The following is a 17,433-nucleotide window of genomic DNA, read 5'->3' as shown; positions in this document are numbered from 1 at the left end:
AATATCTCCACCCGAGAAGATTGGAAGAAGTCAGTAACATCTCTCATTTCTTTGTGATCTAGCTCTATTTCAGCCTGTTGTCATCGTATTACAGCAGTTGTCTCTACTCATCCACACATTTTTCAGTGATATAAACGTTCAATACTGTACACCTGTTGGTGATGGTTAAAGGTGAAAGAGTATTTATAGAACGTTGATTAAGTTCTAATTATGTAATATTAATTGTTAGAAAACAATCACAAACCAAATGATCTACATTTCAATGTTTGTTATGAAACAAAATGTACTTTCCTTATTGTAGATCCTTAACTTTTGTACAGAGCAATGTTTGAACAAGCAAAAGGCCCAATTCTCAGTCCAAACACAAGATCTTCCTATAAACAATGACTTTCTCGATTATATGGACACAAACGTCACTTTAACATTGAGTCTGTATCCGTCCTCCTGCTGCTCCTTGGAGGACTGGGCATTGCATGATGAGGAGCTGACGACGAATGAAAAGAGGGACCAGGAGCAGGTGTCACTGTAAGCGAAGAAGCTGATGGCAATCCGGTTGATACATCAAAGTTGTCTAAGTCAGAACCAAAGTTGATGTCCTCCATTGCATCGGCAAGATTTCTCTGCATTTTCAAGCTCAATTCCTTTTGTGAGTATTTCTCTTTGTCATTTGGTGACGATCCACAAATTTCTAATTGTGTTTGATCTAAGCTGCAGGGACCTGCATCAAGAACAATATCAGACTCTCTGTGCTGTAGGTGGGTCCCTCTTTGAGGTGTTGGGATAGAAGCAGACGGTTGCTGCATGTTCAGGCTTTCCAACTCGAGAGACGACGGATCCATGTCATCCTCTCCCGCTGTCTGAATCATTGCGCCACCTGTTCCACACAAATCCGCAACTTCCTCCTCCGCTGACAAGCCACCCTCACAGTAACTTGTTCTATACGTTTTAAAGTTGAACTGAGGACCCATCCATAGGCGGCGTGCTGGAGGTTCATGAGTGTAAATCTCTATATTGGCCAACCACTTTGTGTTCTGTGAGTCGTCTTTGGGTTCAGCAACTTGTACAGCTGGAGCAGTCAAATCTTCAACCAAACACAAAACTGAATTAACACAAGCTCAACCAGCAAGCTACACAAATAGTCCAACAGAACTCTACAACACGTATCAAACACCCCAGCATGCCATTTTTGTTAGTCTGAAACTTACGCATGCATCACTTATAACAAGCATCTATCCTCTCAGATAAATAACTGTTCCCTATCAGTGTTCAATCTATGTGTAAAACTAACTAAACATAGAGATTAATACCAGCACTTTGACAAGCAAGCAGAAGAGGACTGTCTGGAGGTAGCAAGATTGGTAGTGGAAGTGAGTTCTTTGGCCTAAAATGCAATCATGCCAAAAAGTATAACAACATCACCCCTTACTCATGTACTGTACTGTACCTCTGTAGTTGCCACTGTTGCACCAACTGGCAATCCAGTTCTATTGGACTAGAAGGGACATCTGGAGAGTTTTTCTCAACCATTGGCTCAAGGTGATATTCCATCAAAATGCCATCAGGGCCAATACAAAACAGTGAATCAACTGGAGACTGAACTGAAACAAAAATAATTGTATTTACTCAACAATCAACAACTTGCATCAAAAACGACTGACCCTGCTTCCGAGGACTTGCTGCCTCAGTGGTAGACCGTCTATGCCGCTTCACACTGCAAGCAAACGTAGCAGCAACACGCATAGACTCCCTAGAGTAAATCAGTCCGGCTGTGCTGCTAGCAATAGTAGCCAACGTCGACGACGTGCTAGAGTCTTGTGACCCACCTGACACTGTAGATGTAGAGGTAGTGGGATGACAGTAAATCTTAGCCAAAGCCGTAACAGTTATAGGTTTTGGTAAAGGATTTTCGTTTAGAAAAATGTTGGAATTAGCGGCTGCTGCTGAAGACTGAGACAACTGAGAAAGGGAGACAGAAGGTTCTGATAGAATAAAATTCTGTTAATTAAGTGTCACCATAAATGCTGAAAACATTCGATACCTAACACACACACACACACACACACACACACACACACACACACACACACACACACACACACACACACACACACACACACACACATGCACACACACCATGAGTAGATGTATTCTCTGTTAGCCCAGCACTTGTGTGGTATCGACTCAACCTATTGACAACTCTCACTCCCGTGTGTGTTCGTTTGCTGATTGGACCTATAACAATCCATCAAACGAGTGACAACAAGTGTAGATTGCCACCAGCTTGCCTCCGTAAGAAGTAATGGGAAAGACGTGTGTTGTACCACGCAAAGACGAAACAGCCACCCAACGACTGTCAAACGTAAAAGCAATATTTTGAACCTGAAAAAATGTTAGCCATATAACCAACAACCTCAACTACAACACAACATAATAGAATCCACGTTCATTTATTACTGACTCATTATTATTGTTTCTATTATTAATCAAACTAAAGTCTGTGAGCACAGCAACAGTTACACACTGAAAGCTCTTTCATTGAATATGTTGAATGAAAGTAACAATAAAACACAGTCAATCTTTCGAAGATCAAACGTGTAATGTGATTAGGTCAACTACCATAGAAATATTCAAACACAATGTATTAGTAGTATCACGGTTTTTCTGCACTGTAGCTAACATTCAAGCATAACTCGTGTATGATGCTATTTTTCTGACTTCATATGAGACATGTGATTTAGCCACAGAGTCAATTACTGACTTACTATTGCTGTTGTCTCTCCTCTGTGGAGAATGTAAAGATGATGAACAGATCCAAGTGATGGACAGGTAGGATGTGGCAAAAGACGAAAGACGTAGAAATCATGTCCCAACTTGCAGGCCGTGATGATAAGCTGGCCACTAAGACATGATATTTTATAAGGTCAAAAGAGAGGTAGGTAAGTGACGACTTCTGTTTACCTTGGATCAAATGACATTGCCTGGATTGGCTGTCCTCTGTGAGCTTCAAAATGAGAAACGATAGCTTCACCATCGTTGTGCTTCTCAACACTAAACTGTAATTAAAGGAGGGATAAAGGAGGACTCATAATTTCTTACTCAAATAAACAGACAGACAGACAGACAGACACAGACAAAAGGTCACAGTCTAAAATTGTTTAAGCAAGCACGTGTGCCCCAATCATATATGCAAATGGTAAAAATAAAGCCTGCAATGTAGGGTGTGCTTGCATTCATGACACACACACACACACACACACACACACACACACACACACACACACACACACACACACACACACACACACACACACACTCACACAGAGGATTCACATATGCACCATACACAAAGCACACAAAGCTTTGCACTCTCAACTGCCATAACAATAACTGGCACCAAGCAAACAACAATACCTTCTCACCGACTCTCTGAATATCAACAACAGACACTATTCCAGGAACAATGGAATCTGAATGTTTTTGCTATAACACATACAGCAGCTTTGACATATAAAACAATCAACAGAAAAATCTAAGAATATTACAGGCACTGCTGTCTTGTCCATAGCTTCTCTGGGAGGACTAAATCCACCAGTCAGTCTTCCCATCTGTTCAGTAATATATGAAATACCTTGTGATGCTGCACTGAACACAGATGCAGCATAAGACACTGCTACATCACTGGCAACTCCGCCATGAGACTGATAATGAAACGTCAACTAAAACAGGCACGATCAGTCATAGTTTGCTTTGTAGGCAGAGAACGAAGAAATGTGCATCTAGCAACTCCGTGTACAAAGTTTATGTCCCATAAATCATCACAGGCAGGTAGTAGATTAGTTTTTGTCTGTCTGTTGGTCGTCTGTCTGTTGGTCATCTGTCTGCATGTCTGTATTTATGTTGACATTTCTACTGGTGAAAGAGTTTTATAGAACTAGAGGTTAGAGGTTGCTCTTGGTCTACAGATTACTCTAGAAAGTCGATTGGTTGAAAAATGCTGCCGCATAGATTGCACATAAACTAACTTGCTAAAGTCTGGGTGTCCAATAGCACCTTGCCCATGAGGTGCAGGATGTCTTGGTCATACTTTCTGCATAATCATGACTGTGCTTCCGAGTCCCCACTAATGTTGTCCTTTCTACCACTACATGAGTCCCATTTTGCAGTGCCCACATCCTGCATTAAGACTACATCAATTTGTGTTGTATTAATTAACACAAGTCAGAAACGATTAGCCCTGGTACTAGCTAGAAAACACGACCATACTCAAGTTCCTGTATAATCATATGACTAAATAAGTAGGTACGAGTAATACAGCAAATGCTAACAAAGAGGTAAGCTAGTGAGGCTACTCACAGTGCAGTACACTAACAGCCATGTATTTACCTTTCGGTCAGCATATGCAAGCCATCTTGATCCAAGTGCAACAGGCTGCACTCCAGATATCGGTGATGGATAACATTCTAAACAAAGAACTAAACACTCCACATAGCAAACTTGCTGCAAAACAACTAACTTGACACCAAGACCCTTCTCTGCAGTGACCCTGATTCAAACACATGAATCTCTTTGGGCAGAGTCACTACTAGGACCCTAGAAAGTAAAAGTTTAAGCCAACGAGTCACTAAGTAAACCATTAAAGCAGATCACATGCCTGGGATTTGAAGACAGAGACAAGACTTCATCATGAAATACAAGGTCTTCGACCTTATTGCCCCGACGAAGTGAGTAAAATGAGACTACACCACTAACTGTTAAACTCCTGCGCCTCTTAGGACTACTCACAAACAGAGATCATGTACAAAAGACGAGCAGATAGACAAAGAGACAGACAAAGAGACAAACACAAATTGTTCTATTAAGATACAGACATTCCATAAATACTGTAAATTGAAGTAAAAATGATCATATCAGCCAGTAATTAAGCTGTTCGTCTGTAGCATACTAGTAAATTGCAAACTCCTAACTGCTATTGTCTTTGTACATTGAACATATAGGCTTAGTCACATGTCCAAGCTACCACAAATGCTGCAGCCATTATACAAACGCTGCAGCCAACATGTCAACAGTCAGACAGACAGACAGACAGACAGACAGACAGACAGACAGACAGACAGACAGACAGACAAACAGCAGACAGTCATAAACATTTAGAGACTGGGACCACAGGTACTTCTGTCTAGTCATAATGTGTATGTGTATTTCGTGCATATCTAGTGTGCATTATTTTTGCAGTTTTGGCCAGTTTTTTTTATGTACTAGATGTAATGGACACGTAAATTAGCAATTGCTTTGGTGCTATAGTTCATTTAAGAACATATATGTATTGACAGACAGACAGACCAACAGACAGACAGACAAACAGACAGACCAAAGTGTTTGTTGTTGATTTAGAGCAACTTTACTTAAAGACTAGCTTTTAAGCTCTTGATGGAAATTTCTTTGGATTTGAAATATATGTATTTGACAGACCAAAAGACAGACAGACAGACAGACAGACAGACAAACAGACAGATAGACAGACAGATAGACAGACATATAGACAGACAGATAAATAGACAGACAGACAGATAGACAGATAGAAAGATAGTACCCTGCATTGCAAAATGTATCATAGATAAAAGTTCAAATATATGTGATAAATAGAAAGACAGATAGACAGACAGATAGAAAGACAGACAAACAGACAGACAGACAGACAGACGGACAAACAGAGAGAAACTGATAAAAACATTTACTTTGGTACATACACACACAACTATACCAACAAACCAACACAAAAAAGTACACCTGATACATGGGCATATTGCTATAAGAGGCCTCCTGTCACCATACTTATCAATGTCATCTGCACCACATACATAATGATGTGACGCATCAAACGCAACACTCATCCTAAACACCATCACCTTGTCGAGGATTTCTCACAAGAGAAGCAAGTTTCACTTCGTGCTCCTGAAGAGACAAAACCTCACTGGCCAGTCCACTGTGCACCGTCTAAACACCACCAAACATCATAACACAACCTCACAGAAAGTGATTGTTCTGCACATCAATAGTCCATATCTGCAAGCTATTGAGATATCCAACAAACAGCAGGAAAGGTGACGAATGGTCACCTGTCAAAAATCAATGTCAGACGACTGGCTGTAACTTACGACTGTAACACATGCATGCGATGTAACATACTGTGTTTATCAGATGTGTGAAACGCTTCAAATTTCACCCACAAAATTGGTTCTTTGTCTTCTTGTTTTGGAGAACTAGATACACCCTAACAATGTAAAATAAATATCAGACGAATGTATTATTAACAATTTAGTTGTTGTTCGTCACAATGTCCACGTAACACACTATCCAATAGAAGACAAATATGTAGATAGTTGTTATTCTTTCATAAAATCACTTAATGCAGGGGCATATCTGTGGTCTCCACTAGAAGTCATGGCAGAAACAAAAACACCAAATGCTGTTCATTAGGTACCAGTCAGACAGACAGTATGATAGACAGACAGAATAGAATTGTTGACATTTGCAATGTGGCCTTTGATACCCCATAGCCCTTCATACCTTGTGGGTTTAGTTTTAATAGTTGTATATGTATGTTACTTGTTTAGTATATTTGTATTATTGTATTTCCGCGAATAGTGCCCATGCTCAAATAATGCCCCATGTTGACCCTATAATAAAATAATAATGCCCCATGCTCAATTAGTGCCCAACTGGGGTAGTATTCAAACCCAGTTATATGCATACATGTCTATCAATGTGTACGTTTGAAATAAAATGAGCACCCAGATAGAACCACTAAATGACGATGAAGACTCAACAAATGCAACAGACCAGGAATACAACTCAAGTGAAGCAAAAGTATCCAGGATACATACCAGTACGACTAAGATTAGATTAGGTAGTTTGCTCGTGTTGTTTGTGTAGTGTATTGCATTGTTGCACACACACAAACAATGCAACAGTCTTCGTGCTTACAAATAATAATGCTCCATGCTCAAATAATGCCCAATGTTTCAGAACTATTACGGTCGGTCATAAATACTATTCGTGTTAAAGGTTAGCACCTTGCTTTAGTGAAGTAAAATGTTTACAAACTTATGTATTTGACAGACAGACAGACACAAACGTCCATACATACATACATACATACATACATTTTTTTGTTACAAGGACCCTTAGGGCCCAGGTTACTGCAGACACTACTAAGTACTTGCTACGATACTTTCTACGATACTAGTATACAATCGAAACACTATCAGCAGTCACTGTCTATATGTAACTTCTTCTTTGCTTCTTGGACAGAACCTGACACTCCGAAGAGAGAGGCAATTGTATGTTAGTTTCTTGCCCAAGGGAACTTATGTATGTGGCCCTCCCGCACTCAAACTCTGACCCAAAGGTCCCGGATGTTGCCAATCTCCAACTGCACACTCTAACCAATTAAGCCACATACATACATTTTTTTTGTTACAAGAGCCCTTAGGGCCCAGGTTACCGCAGATGCTAAGTACTTGCTACTTGTTACAATCTACCACTATTCACATGTACAGTCACTATATGTACTTTAGTCACTTCAAACTTCAAACTTCAAACTTGCTGCTTGGACAGAACTGGGAGAGAGGCAATTGTATGTTAGTTCCTTGCCCAAGGGAACTTATGTATGTGGCCCTCCCGCACTTGAACTCTGACCCAAAGGTCCCGGATGTTGCCAATCTCCCACTGCACACTCTAACCAATTGAGCCACATACATACATACATACATACATACATACATACATACAGAGACACAGCTTGCTTTTTCACCTAATTAAAATTACATGTTCAGTAAGTATGTACCTTCAACGTAGCAGAAGTGTTACGTAACATAGCCTACAACTTAGCTTAGTTGACACGTCATCCTCATAACCACCCTACTATGCCTAGACACATTCCCTGCCTACTACACATTCTCTGCCTACATGGCACTCCCGCTACACAATATAAACAGTTACTGGATAGAGAATCAACATTACCTAATAGTACTGTACAGTAATTACATCTGTGACAATCTGTTTTGAGTGCTAACAAGGTTCTGGTAATATAGCCAAAGTACAAAAACAGATGTTGACAGAGGGAAGTTTACTTACTGTGATAAAGTTTTGTGTGATGTGATAGTTATGCTCACAAAACTTCCCTCAATCAAGGCATGCAGAGAGTTGACAATGACTGATAGTGGGCATAAGTAAATCTCAATAAACAGCTGACAGATAACTCATGCAGCACAATATCAGTTACCTCCTAACTTGATCCATGGCCCCATAATGCAAATGATGCATTCTATTGTTTCAATAAACACCCATTCATATATTAATAGTGCTTTATGTTAATTCATTGTCAAGTAGTAGACAATATGCTACTTTACATCAAAATTATAATTGGTAACAGATTGTCTGCACCCAGGAGTGTTGCCATAACTTTACAGCACCAGTCATGCACACACACACATGTACACACACACATGTACACACACACACACACACACACACACACACACACACACACACACACACACACACACACACACACACACACACACGTACACGTAAAAAATGGCAAACAGGATAAGGAGCTGCCGTTAAACGGAATGCCCCTGCCCCAGCCAGATGGCTGGGTTCCTGTGCACTAAGCAGGAGCTATGGGCCGTGCTAAGCAATCTCCTGGAGCCTGGCCGGGTGCTCGCAGGAGCACCAACTGCAACACCAACTGTGGTGTGGGCACTCGAAGTCCCACCCAGACCCCAGCGGCTGATGGACTTTGTCGCAGTCGGAGGCCTTTTGCCACCCCAGTCAAAGACCAGGTACTCATTTATACTCCTGAGTCGAGAGAGGCAATTGTGTGTAAGTTTCTTGCCCAAGGAAATTATGCCATAACTTGCCATCACTGTGACTTGAACCTGCAACCCTGCAAGGTCCCCGATGTAATCACTCCATAGAATGACTCACTAACCAACTGAGCTATCACACCACACACTTACGTACACACACACACACACACGTACACGTACACACACGTACACATACAAACACATTCACATCTTAATAGAAATTTATGTTAATTCATTGTCAAGTAGTAGACAATATGCTACTTCAAATCAGCTTCTTCTAGCTGATACATATTACAAAGAACTTTGCATTACAATTTCAAAGACACTTGGTGAGGATGCTTAAAATGCCATTGTAATTTATAAAGTAATATCAATTTAGTTTAATGTGGGCAACATGTACCTGACCAATTATTCAGTGATTGCAGTGTCCATAGTTTGGAAAGAAGCTCGTGTGAAAAGGCTATTAGAGGGGGTTATATGTAATAAAAAAACCAGAAAACCAAGCTCATGATAAAAACCATATTCTGTATAGCTTGCTTTCTTGAGCCAATCCCAAAGCATAGAAGTAGTATAAAGAAAACTGGCCCCAAGCTTCCAGCAGATGTGCCCGGCATGAGTACTGAATACTTAAGATTGTCCTATAGATTCTCTTCATCAACCCATCGAAATCTACTACAGTCTTGCCAACTACCAAATCTCCCAAAATTTTACAACATAGCCAACCATTTTCAAATCAACAACGTCATCGTAAAACTCGCTATTTGCCTGATTAGCCAGTCATTGTGTCATCCCGTGTGACCATCCAGAAATCAATTGTGTCAGCTGGGTCAGTTTCTACCTCCATTTCTGATCATCATCTGGTTTTCAACATTTTTCAACACCGGCCAGCTACATGTATGTCCTTATACTTGGGCTAGGAGTTTAAAAAACTTTAAACAGAACAAAGTTTCTGCAAGATCTATCAAATCAACCTTGGCATCTTCTTGATAGTTGTTGTGATGTTGATTCCATTTGAATGTTCTGGAAAACAACCTTTTTGTCAGTACTAAATAGATATGCTCCTATGAGAAAAAAGAAACAACTCTTGAATTCCCTTGGATAACATCTAGTATACGTCAAGAAATGTTTCTACGCAATCGTCTTTATAAACAGGCTTTGTGGGACAAGTCTACTAGCACTTGGCAAAGTTACAAGGCAAAACGAAATTCTGTCACCCACCAAATTCATGTCACCAAATCTAACTACTTCAAAACCTTCTAAATAATCCTCTATCTGCAAGGCAGTACTGGAGGGCTATGGATTATGTGACAAAACGTAAATCTCAGTCCTGCCCACCAGTGGCCATCAGTATTGAAGAGATAAGAGACCTTTTTGCCTCTGTTATTACATCAAGCACTTCTGTAACTTCCCTTTCGCAACGTTCTGATGATTTATCAAATTCGAGTAGAGCAGAAGCATCTAGCTATGATGTCATTTTGCAGCTGCTTCAGTTCTCACGACTTCATTCTTCAACCTCAAGCTCCGTTAATTAATTGTGTGGAAGGAACTGCTCAGTTTGGACAGCTACAAAGCAGTGGTCCTGATAACCTATCCTCCAAATTCTTGAAAATTGCTGCAGCTGTTATTACAACTCCATTATCCACAATATTTAACTAGTCGATTGAAACTGCTACAGTACCAAGTGATTGGAAAATAGGTAATGTGACACCTATACATAAGTGTGGTTCAATGAAATCAGCTAATAATTATCGTCCCATTGCTTTGCTTCCTGTTGTTTCCAAAGTGATGGCGCGTCTTGTGAAACGACAACTGCAATCGAATCTCATTGAGAATGACCTTCTCTCGTGCTTTCAATCAAACTGTTTTTCGCTCATCTCATAGCACCAAGGATGTTCTGGCTCATTCTGTCAATAAGTAGTTATCTAACCTTGATCTTAACAAGATATCGATAGTGGTATTTCTTGACGTAAAGATTTCAATTCTATTGACCATACTATTCTGATAAAGAAACTCTCGTTACTAGAAGTGGATTCCTCTTCTCTGAACTGGTTCAGTAGTAATCTTCAAAATAGATTCCTAAGAGTCAGTTTTGACTAAATGAAATCTACTTGGTTTCCTTGTGAAAAGGGAGTTCCCCAAGGTTCTGTGCTGGGAACTTTACTTGTTTCACTGTATATTAATGACCTGCTTGATGTCATCCGTATGTCCTCTTGCAATCTGTTTGCTGATGACACGTCTATCTATGCAAGTGCTGTCTGTGAAAGATGCAATCCACATTAATTAATGAGGACTTGGGTCTGAAGAGTGGTTCAACCATAACAAACTACAACTCAATCTTACTAAGACCAAATTTTTTGCTATCAGGAAGTCTAGAGGTGCTAATTTACCTGAAAGTTGCAGAGTGATGATTAATGGTCATGTAATTGAACGTGTCCACCATTACAATTACCTTGGAGTAGTGATTGATGAGCATTTAACCTGGCGAGCACACGTTGACTATGTCTGTGGACGAGCTTATCAGAGACTTTGTCTACTGAGACTGTCCAATCATATACTGTCCAGGCATGACAAAATTATATTCTTCAAATCACTAGTCCGACCAATCCTCGAGTACAGTTCTGTAGCGTGGATGAACTGTGGTAAGTCTGTTTTAAAAAAGTTAAAGCTTGTTGAGGGTTACGCTGCTAGAATCATCACAAATTCTCCTCGTTGGACAAGAACACTGAGTTATTTGCATCTCTAAACCTACCGAGACTTAAAGACAGACTGACCTTCTCGGCTGTTATGACTTACAGATGTAGCCACGACAGCTGTCTGTTCTACATGAAAAGCACTTTCTGCAGTTGATATAGTCTATGTAAACGGTCAACAAGGAATATTCAAAGACTTCTCTGTCCTTCACCAAGGAGAAACTTTTTAAAGAGAGCACTAAGCTTTAGTGGATGTAAGCTGTGGAACAGTTTGCCGGAGTGTGTGATAAGAGCCAATTCTCTTGCGTCGTTTAAATGTATGTATAAGTCAACTGAAATGTGTTTAGTGTAATCGTGTTAATCCTTAGTACTGTAATCTTAGACATTTGCTGTTGTTATGTGTATTAGGCGTTGTGTCTGTTTGATGCTGCAGGATACTGTAGAAGACCAGTCTTTGACTGAACAGTAATATTCCCCGGGTAAATAAATAACTCATCTCATCTCATATGCAGTGAGAATCAGAGATGAGCTGAACACTACTAGGAACACGCCCCTCACATGACGTCATCGCACAGTTCTCGCCATTCACTCGACTTGTACACAATGTTAGTTTCAGTAACGTTTACTCTAAAAGCATAGTGTTGGAACCTGTTGAACGGCTTGAAGGAGTCCTTTTACAGCGTCGATGGCGAAGTATGACTTGTCTCTAACAATTAACAATAAGTTAGACAAAGAACGAAAACGTACATACGTACAAAACGATTCAACTTACGGAGGTGACTCGGGACTGATGGTTGCTCCGCGACTGCGATGTCCACAACTCATCAGATGACCGTCAAGACTACAAAAATTAATTTCAACTAGACTCTGCCTCGGCAACCAGACCGTGGATTCTTGGTACATGGACATGTACAAAACATATTACAGTGTACCGCTTTCTGTGATTGTACGTGTAATTGTGCAACTTGTTTTCAACTGTATCTGTAATTTGTTTTCTGACACACACACACACACATGTACACACACACACACACACACACACACACACACACACACACACACACACACACACACACACACACACACACACACACACACACACACAATACACAATATACACAATTGAATGAAAACCGTACACTTTGTGCTAAGAATATTACAGAACCTTACGGCAATTAATATCAACGACTGAAATGGCAACTCGGTCTTCTTTCGCTTCCCGAGGTGCTTTAGAGACACGTAGTCGAGCTAAAGATGATATCCGACGTGTTATGCAAGCTGTTGACAAAGTCAGGCGCTGGTGAGGAGGATCTTAGTGCAATTTAACACAGTCATCGTGAAAACTAGAGACGCTTTCCTTACTAGGGAAAAAAAATGGGTGAAAGTTGGTCCGCCAACGTGTTCGCTTAAAGTGTTTAAGTGGGTGCCAGGTGAGGAAATTATATATATTTTATAATATGTCTGCTTCGGTTGACTTTATAGACTATTGTGTGTTATTCTGACTGACAGTCTAGAGACTACTAGGCCTACGGTAGAAAAGATACTGCAGCATCACAGTAACTTGATGTCATTCTAGGAACTGGTATCTACTAGACCGGTGTCATAGTAGCTAGAGCTCTATCTAAAATTAAAATTTGGATGTGTGTGTATGTGTGTGTGTGCGTGCGTGTGTGTGTGTGAGTGTCTGTCTGTTTGTCTGTCTGTCTGTCTGTCTGTCTTCATTTATTTCAATACAATTTAAGCACAATTGCAAACACTAAATATACAATTAATAATTTTTGTGACAATGTCTCTGTCTCAAACTTAAAAAGACTAAAACCACCTATTCCATATACATCAGACACAAAGAGTCTTAATTAGCTACCTTAATTAAACTACAACTAAACTGTATATGTAACTAATGAATTAGTGAACACTACATTGTACATACAAATGTTCACCCATAACCCCATCTTCCCGACCTCCTGTTATCCTCTTCAATTCTTCTAGTATCACTCCGGCATTAGCTTTCTGCACAATTACAGCTATATGTTTCCTCCAGTAACAGACAAACTCAAAATGGTTTCTCTGTCTGTCTGTCTGTCTGTCTGTCTGTCTGTCTGTCTGTCTGTCTTCTGTCTGTCTTCTGTCTGTCTTCTGTCTGTCTGTCTGTTTTCGCTGTATCTACTAGCTTGCATGGTAGATTGTAACAACATAAAGGGCTTCTACAGGTAAGATGTTTTGTTAGATTTTATTTGTGGATTTGCCAGATAAAAAAGCTTTGTTCTTGAGTTATGGGATGATTTTCTGGGTACGCATGCACAGTAGAACTACATACGGTAATCTATCTGCCTTGTGCATTTGTTGTACTGAACTTCAAACCCAATTAAAGTCATGCCCATTTGATTGTGCACCAAGGCATTACCATCCCCTTTCCCCCCTCTCCCCCCGGAACTTTCATTGTACGTGAGCTGTGTTAGAGCTATTTTGGTTTTATTACATACACAGAGGAACAAGCTTGAGAATAAAGGAATCGGTAAATTTGAAGTTGAGTCCCTTTGAGAGAATGCAATAGGCTGCAGAGTTAATTAGACAACTGCATACTGCCTATTAAATATTGCTGGATTTGGCATGGTCTCTTGATGTTATGCAATTTGCTTTGTGATAGTTTTATTTGCAAAGCTGACAAATACATACATAGGAACCACACTGTACTGTCTGTATAGGTACAGTTTGGTTTCTTTTGTTTGTTTGTATTTGTCAGCTTTGCAAATAAAATTATCACAAAGCATACTGCATAACATCAAGAGACCATGCCAAATTCAGCAAGGATTTTCTGTATCTGCCTCTGCACAAGGATTTTCTTAGGCAGCTTGACACTAAGAATGGTTGTACACAAGGCTAGTAGTGCTTGCTAATAAACTGAATGCAGTGCCTGCTATCTTTTTCACCATTTCTGACTGCTGCCGTTGTGAAATTTATTTAGACTAATAGTTGTCTTTGTTCAACAATGTTCTTTTGATTGTAACATCAGATGACAATGTATGACAATTTGCAATGAGATCCATTAGTACAGTAGAACCTCGCTAATCTGAACAGCACCATGCCACGCCCTGTTCAGATTGTTTGGATTACAAAATGCTTACCGTTGGGAGGTCTGGACCTAGCCTTAGACGCCCAGACCACTGGGCATTTACATATGTCTTCATCTTGTGTCGTGTTTGTGGTAAATGATATAGCTGCAATGACTACATACTTGACGTACTGTGACGGTCAGGTCAGATACATGCATTTGCTGAAGACTGGATAACTGCTGCAATGCGGCAGCAACTTGGATCAAGCTGCCTTAGAATTCCTATTATAATCTGGGTACAGGAGGCAAGGCGCTAAAGGTAATTCGAATTAGCTAGGATTCAGATTAGCGAAGTTCTACTGTACAAGAGTGCTTAGGTATGAAAGAAGTGCACCATTGCTTAAATGCTCAGAAAATTAACTTAACTAAGTAATGTGCTATGTTTGAATAAGTGCTTTCAAAACATTTTGTTTAGTTTAACGATTATGTGCATCATTAAATTTGCCCATTATGAATGTCTGTGCTAAGCTTTTTCTGATGTACCACAAATTCTAGAAGTTGCAATGTGCTTTGAATTGCACTGTTTCGTTCTGTATATTAGACTACTAAAACTAGTAGGAATCTGTGTGTTCTTGTGTTGCTTGAGCATCTGTGTGTACTTTTCTATTATATCTGCTGTGGATATTGATGCTATCTTTGCTGTCAGTAAACTAACTTATTCTGTCTTTTATGGTTGTTCAAGTCACTGACAGTCACCAGCAAATGGTATGTTGATAAGTGGCAGTTTAAATATGCATCTAATTATATATTTAGTTGTTCTGTATGGTAGGATGTAAAAGCGACTGAACCTAAAAGACCAGTGCTTGCTCGTTTACATCAGCAAGTAGTTTCAGTAGAAACTACTGCTTTAGTGGTTTCACCTCATGTTTCAGTGGCTTCAACAGTAAATGTATCACCATCTCATTTGCAACAGCAACAATCCCACAGACCAACGGCTTTGTTGCAGCTTAGTCTGCAACAATCACAACCACCAATGACGGTTGCTTCCACTCCACAGCAACCATCTCCACTTTTAAGCCCATCTCTTGGTCGTCTTGGCAGCATTCACCCACCCAGTTTACCCAGTCCACTTCGTAGTCCGGGAAGAAGTCCTGTTAAGCATGTCACTCTACCAGCTGGTGCAACCACGACTCCTCTTGGAATTCCTAAATCAGGCAAACAAGACGGTATGGAAACTGTGTTTTTTCCAGAAAGCCAATCTCTTCCTTCTCCTAATCGCACAATGGAAGAAGTCACAGAACCCGAGATTAATGCTGATACAGAACATTTACCTCTGTCTTCACAAAGTGAAGTAGCTGTTCAAGAAGCACAAAGTACACTTTCAGCTGTTTCACACAATATCGCTGGTTGTACATTTGTTGAAATGTTTTTGAAGGTGAACTAGAGACTGTAAGTGCTAAAAATCAACTACAGTCCAATTCTGAGCACCCAGAGCTACAAGTAATAGAGAAGCTTCCGGTAAGTCCTGTGGGAAGCAGTAGTGAGAGTGACAGTGGTAGCAGCAGTGCAAGTGGCTCGGACAGTGACGATGAACAAGAACAAGAAGTGCTTTCCTATGAGCCAGAAGAAGAAAGCAATTTAACTCCTGGTAATACAAGAAACTCAACACCTTTTCAAATTGATCAGTTTGTTGAACCTGGTGAAGATGCCAGTTTGGAGAATTCACTCACTTTTGGATTGTTGCCATCTGATGATGTTGATGGCTTGGAGGCCCCAGTTCAAATTTTAGGAGAACTTGATATGGAGTCATTTGTTGGAGATACAGGCAGTGATGCACAAGTTACAGATCCTCTTCAATTACTGGAGGAAGATTCAAACATGCAGATGGCTCCGACAACTGATTTAAGTTGTCTGGAAGAGACAACTGGAGAACCACAAGATGATCTTCCAGGTTTCTAGCTAATGATTTTTGTACACTAAATTATTTGTAACACACTGGAAAATTGTATGTGTGGATTAGAGTCTGAAGTGCCCACAATTAATGATTCTGTTAACGCTGAAAATTCAGGACTGCCAAGTGGTGCTTTAGGCATTCTTCCTGCTGAAGAGGTAGGTACTGCGTTTCATAAGTATTAGGGTGATTGCTGTGCATGTATGTCCTGATGTTAGGCAACAGATGCAACCAGACATGGACGTTCTTCCTCCCGATTGCCTGAAACAGAATGGCTTGGATCACGGGACAGATCAAGATCAAGATCAAGATCACCACTAAGAGAGCAAACATTGTTGTAAATTAATTGTTATTATTAAGTGGTCTGGGAGCAGCCTGTTGTCATTAAATATTGAGCTAGAGTTTATTGCAGAGTACAGTAATAAGTGCTGGAACGTGTCATGCTGAATTCACAGGTGGTCGTAGTGAGAAGCATGTTAATTTAAAAAGTAAGTATGCAAATCAGAACACCTGTGCTCTACTCCTTGCTACTGTGGTTGATTAGAGGTAGACTACTCTGTCCTTGGGTGTTATTATTAGACTCACTAATATGCATTGTTAGTGTACCAGGAAGAGTTACAGTATGCATACTGGGCCTTGAGTTTAATTTAGCAAGGGTCAGGTGACCCCCACCAACTAATCAAATATGTAAGGGTTAGCCAATATTATAAAAGCCATTAGAGGACCAGGTTAAACAACCCTGTACCTCAGCACAGTAGCTGGTTTGAGATCACAGAAATATGTTCCTTGTCAGGCATGGAACCATCTAGTAATTCTTGTTGGGGATATGCCTGTTTGTGTGTATCAAATGACTTGCCCAGAATACCC

The 17,433-nt window shown here is 40.2% G+C and overlaps 2 protein-coding genes across 2 annotated transcripts; one reads left to right on the top strand and one right to left on the bottom strand.

The window, feature by feature from the left end:
• Positions 1-66: 66 nt before the first annotated feature.
• On the bottom strand, positions 67-12,414 carry LOC134197755 (BCAS3 microtubule associated cell migration factor-like). The gene is made up of 19 exons (XM_062667109.1): positions 12,336-12,414; positions 12,212-12,269; positions 6,187-6,271; positions 6,049-6,116; positions 5,907-5,994; positions 5,788-5,845; positions 4,652-4,774; positions 4,514-4,590; positions 4,384-4,460; positions 3,543-3,716; positions 3,412-3,480; positions 2,959-3,053; positions 2,763-2,898; positions 2,286-2,379; positions 2,134-2,232; positions 1,659-1,979; positions 1,445-1,598; positions 1,308-1,381; positions 67-1,081 (listed from the first exon to the last, which is right to left on the bottom strand). Exons 1-19 carry the CDS (start codon positions 12,386-12,388, stop codon positions 414-416), a joined length of 2,571 nt encoding a protein of 856 aa, XP_062523093.1. The 5' UTR covers positions 12,389-12,414; the 3' UTR covers positions 67-413.
• Positions 12,415-12,734: 320 nt separating this feature from the next.
• On the top strand, positions 12,735-17,053 carry LOC134197763 (uncharacterized). The gene is made up of 7 exons (XM_062667117.1): positions 12,735-12,863; positions 12,929-12,993; positions 15,358-15,380; positions 15,445-15,988; positions 16,051-16,566; positions 16,636-16,724; positions 16,785-17,053. Exons 1-7 carry the CDS (start codon positions 12,757-12,759, stop codon positions 16,905-16,907), a joined length of 1,467 nt encoding a protein of 488 aa, XP_062523101.1. The 5' UTR covers positions 12,735-12,756; the 3' UTR covers positions 16,908-17,053.
• Positions 17,054-17,433: the final 380 nt, after the last annotated feature.

This window comes from Corticium candelabrum, chromosome 1, assembly GCF_963422355.1.
Source record: "Corticium candelabrum chromosome 1, ooCorCand1.1, whole genome shotgun sequence".
NCBI classification, from domain to species: Eukaryota; Metazoa; Porifera; class Homoscleromorpha; order Homosclerophorida; family Plakinidae; genus Corticium; species Corticium candelabrum.
Note: the sequence above shows the minus strand (reverse complement) of the source record. Positions and strands in the feature narration are given on the sequence as shown.

Bases quoted from the DNA above. Each gene is read 5' to 3' on its own strand.
- LOC134197755 (XM_062667109.1), bottom strand. From the start codon at position 12,388: ATGAGTTGTGGACATCGCAGTCGCGGAGCAACCATCAGTCCCGAGTCA. The intron at 4,591-4,651 runs GCATGTGATCTG...TTTACTTTCTAG, and splicing joins TCTCTGTCTTCAAATCCCAG to GGTCCTAGTAGTGACTCTGC. The intron at 1,382-1,444 runs GTACAGTACAGT...ATTGCATTTTAG, and splicing joins CAACAGTGGCAACTACAGAG to GCCAAAGAACTCACTTCCAC.
- LOC134197763 (XM_062667117.1), top strand. From the start codon at position 12,757: ATGGCAACTCGGTCTTCTTTCGCTTCCCGAGGTGCTTTAGAGACACGT. The intron at 15,381-15,444 runs GTATGTTGATAA...TCTGTATGGTAG, and splicing joins CTGACAGTCACCAGCAAATG to GATGTAAAAGCGACTGAACC. The intron at 16,567-16,635 runs GTTTCTAGCTAA...TGTGTGGATTAG, and splicing joins ACCACAAGATGATCTTCCAG to AGTCTGAAGTGCCCACAATT.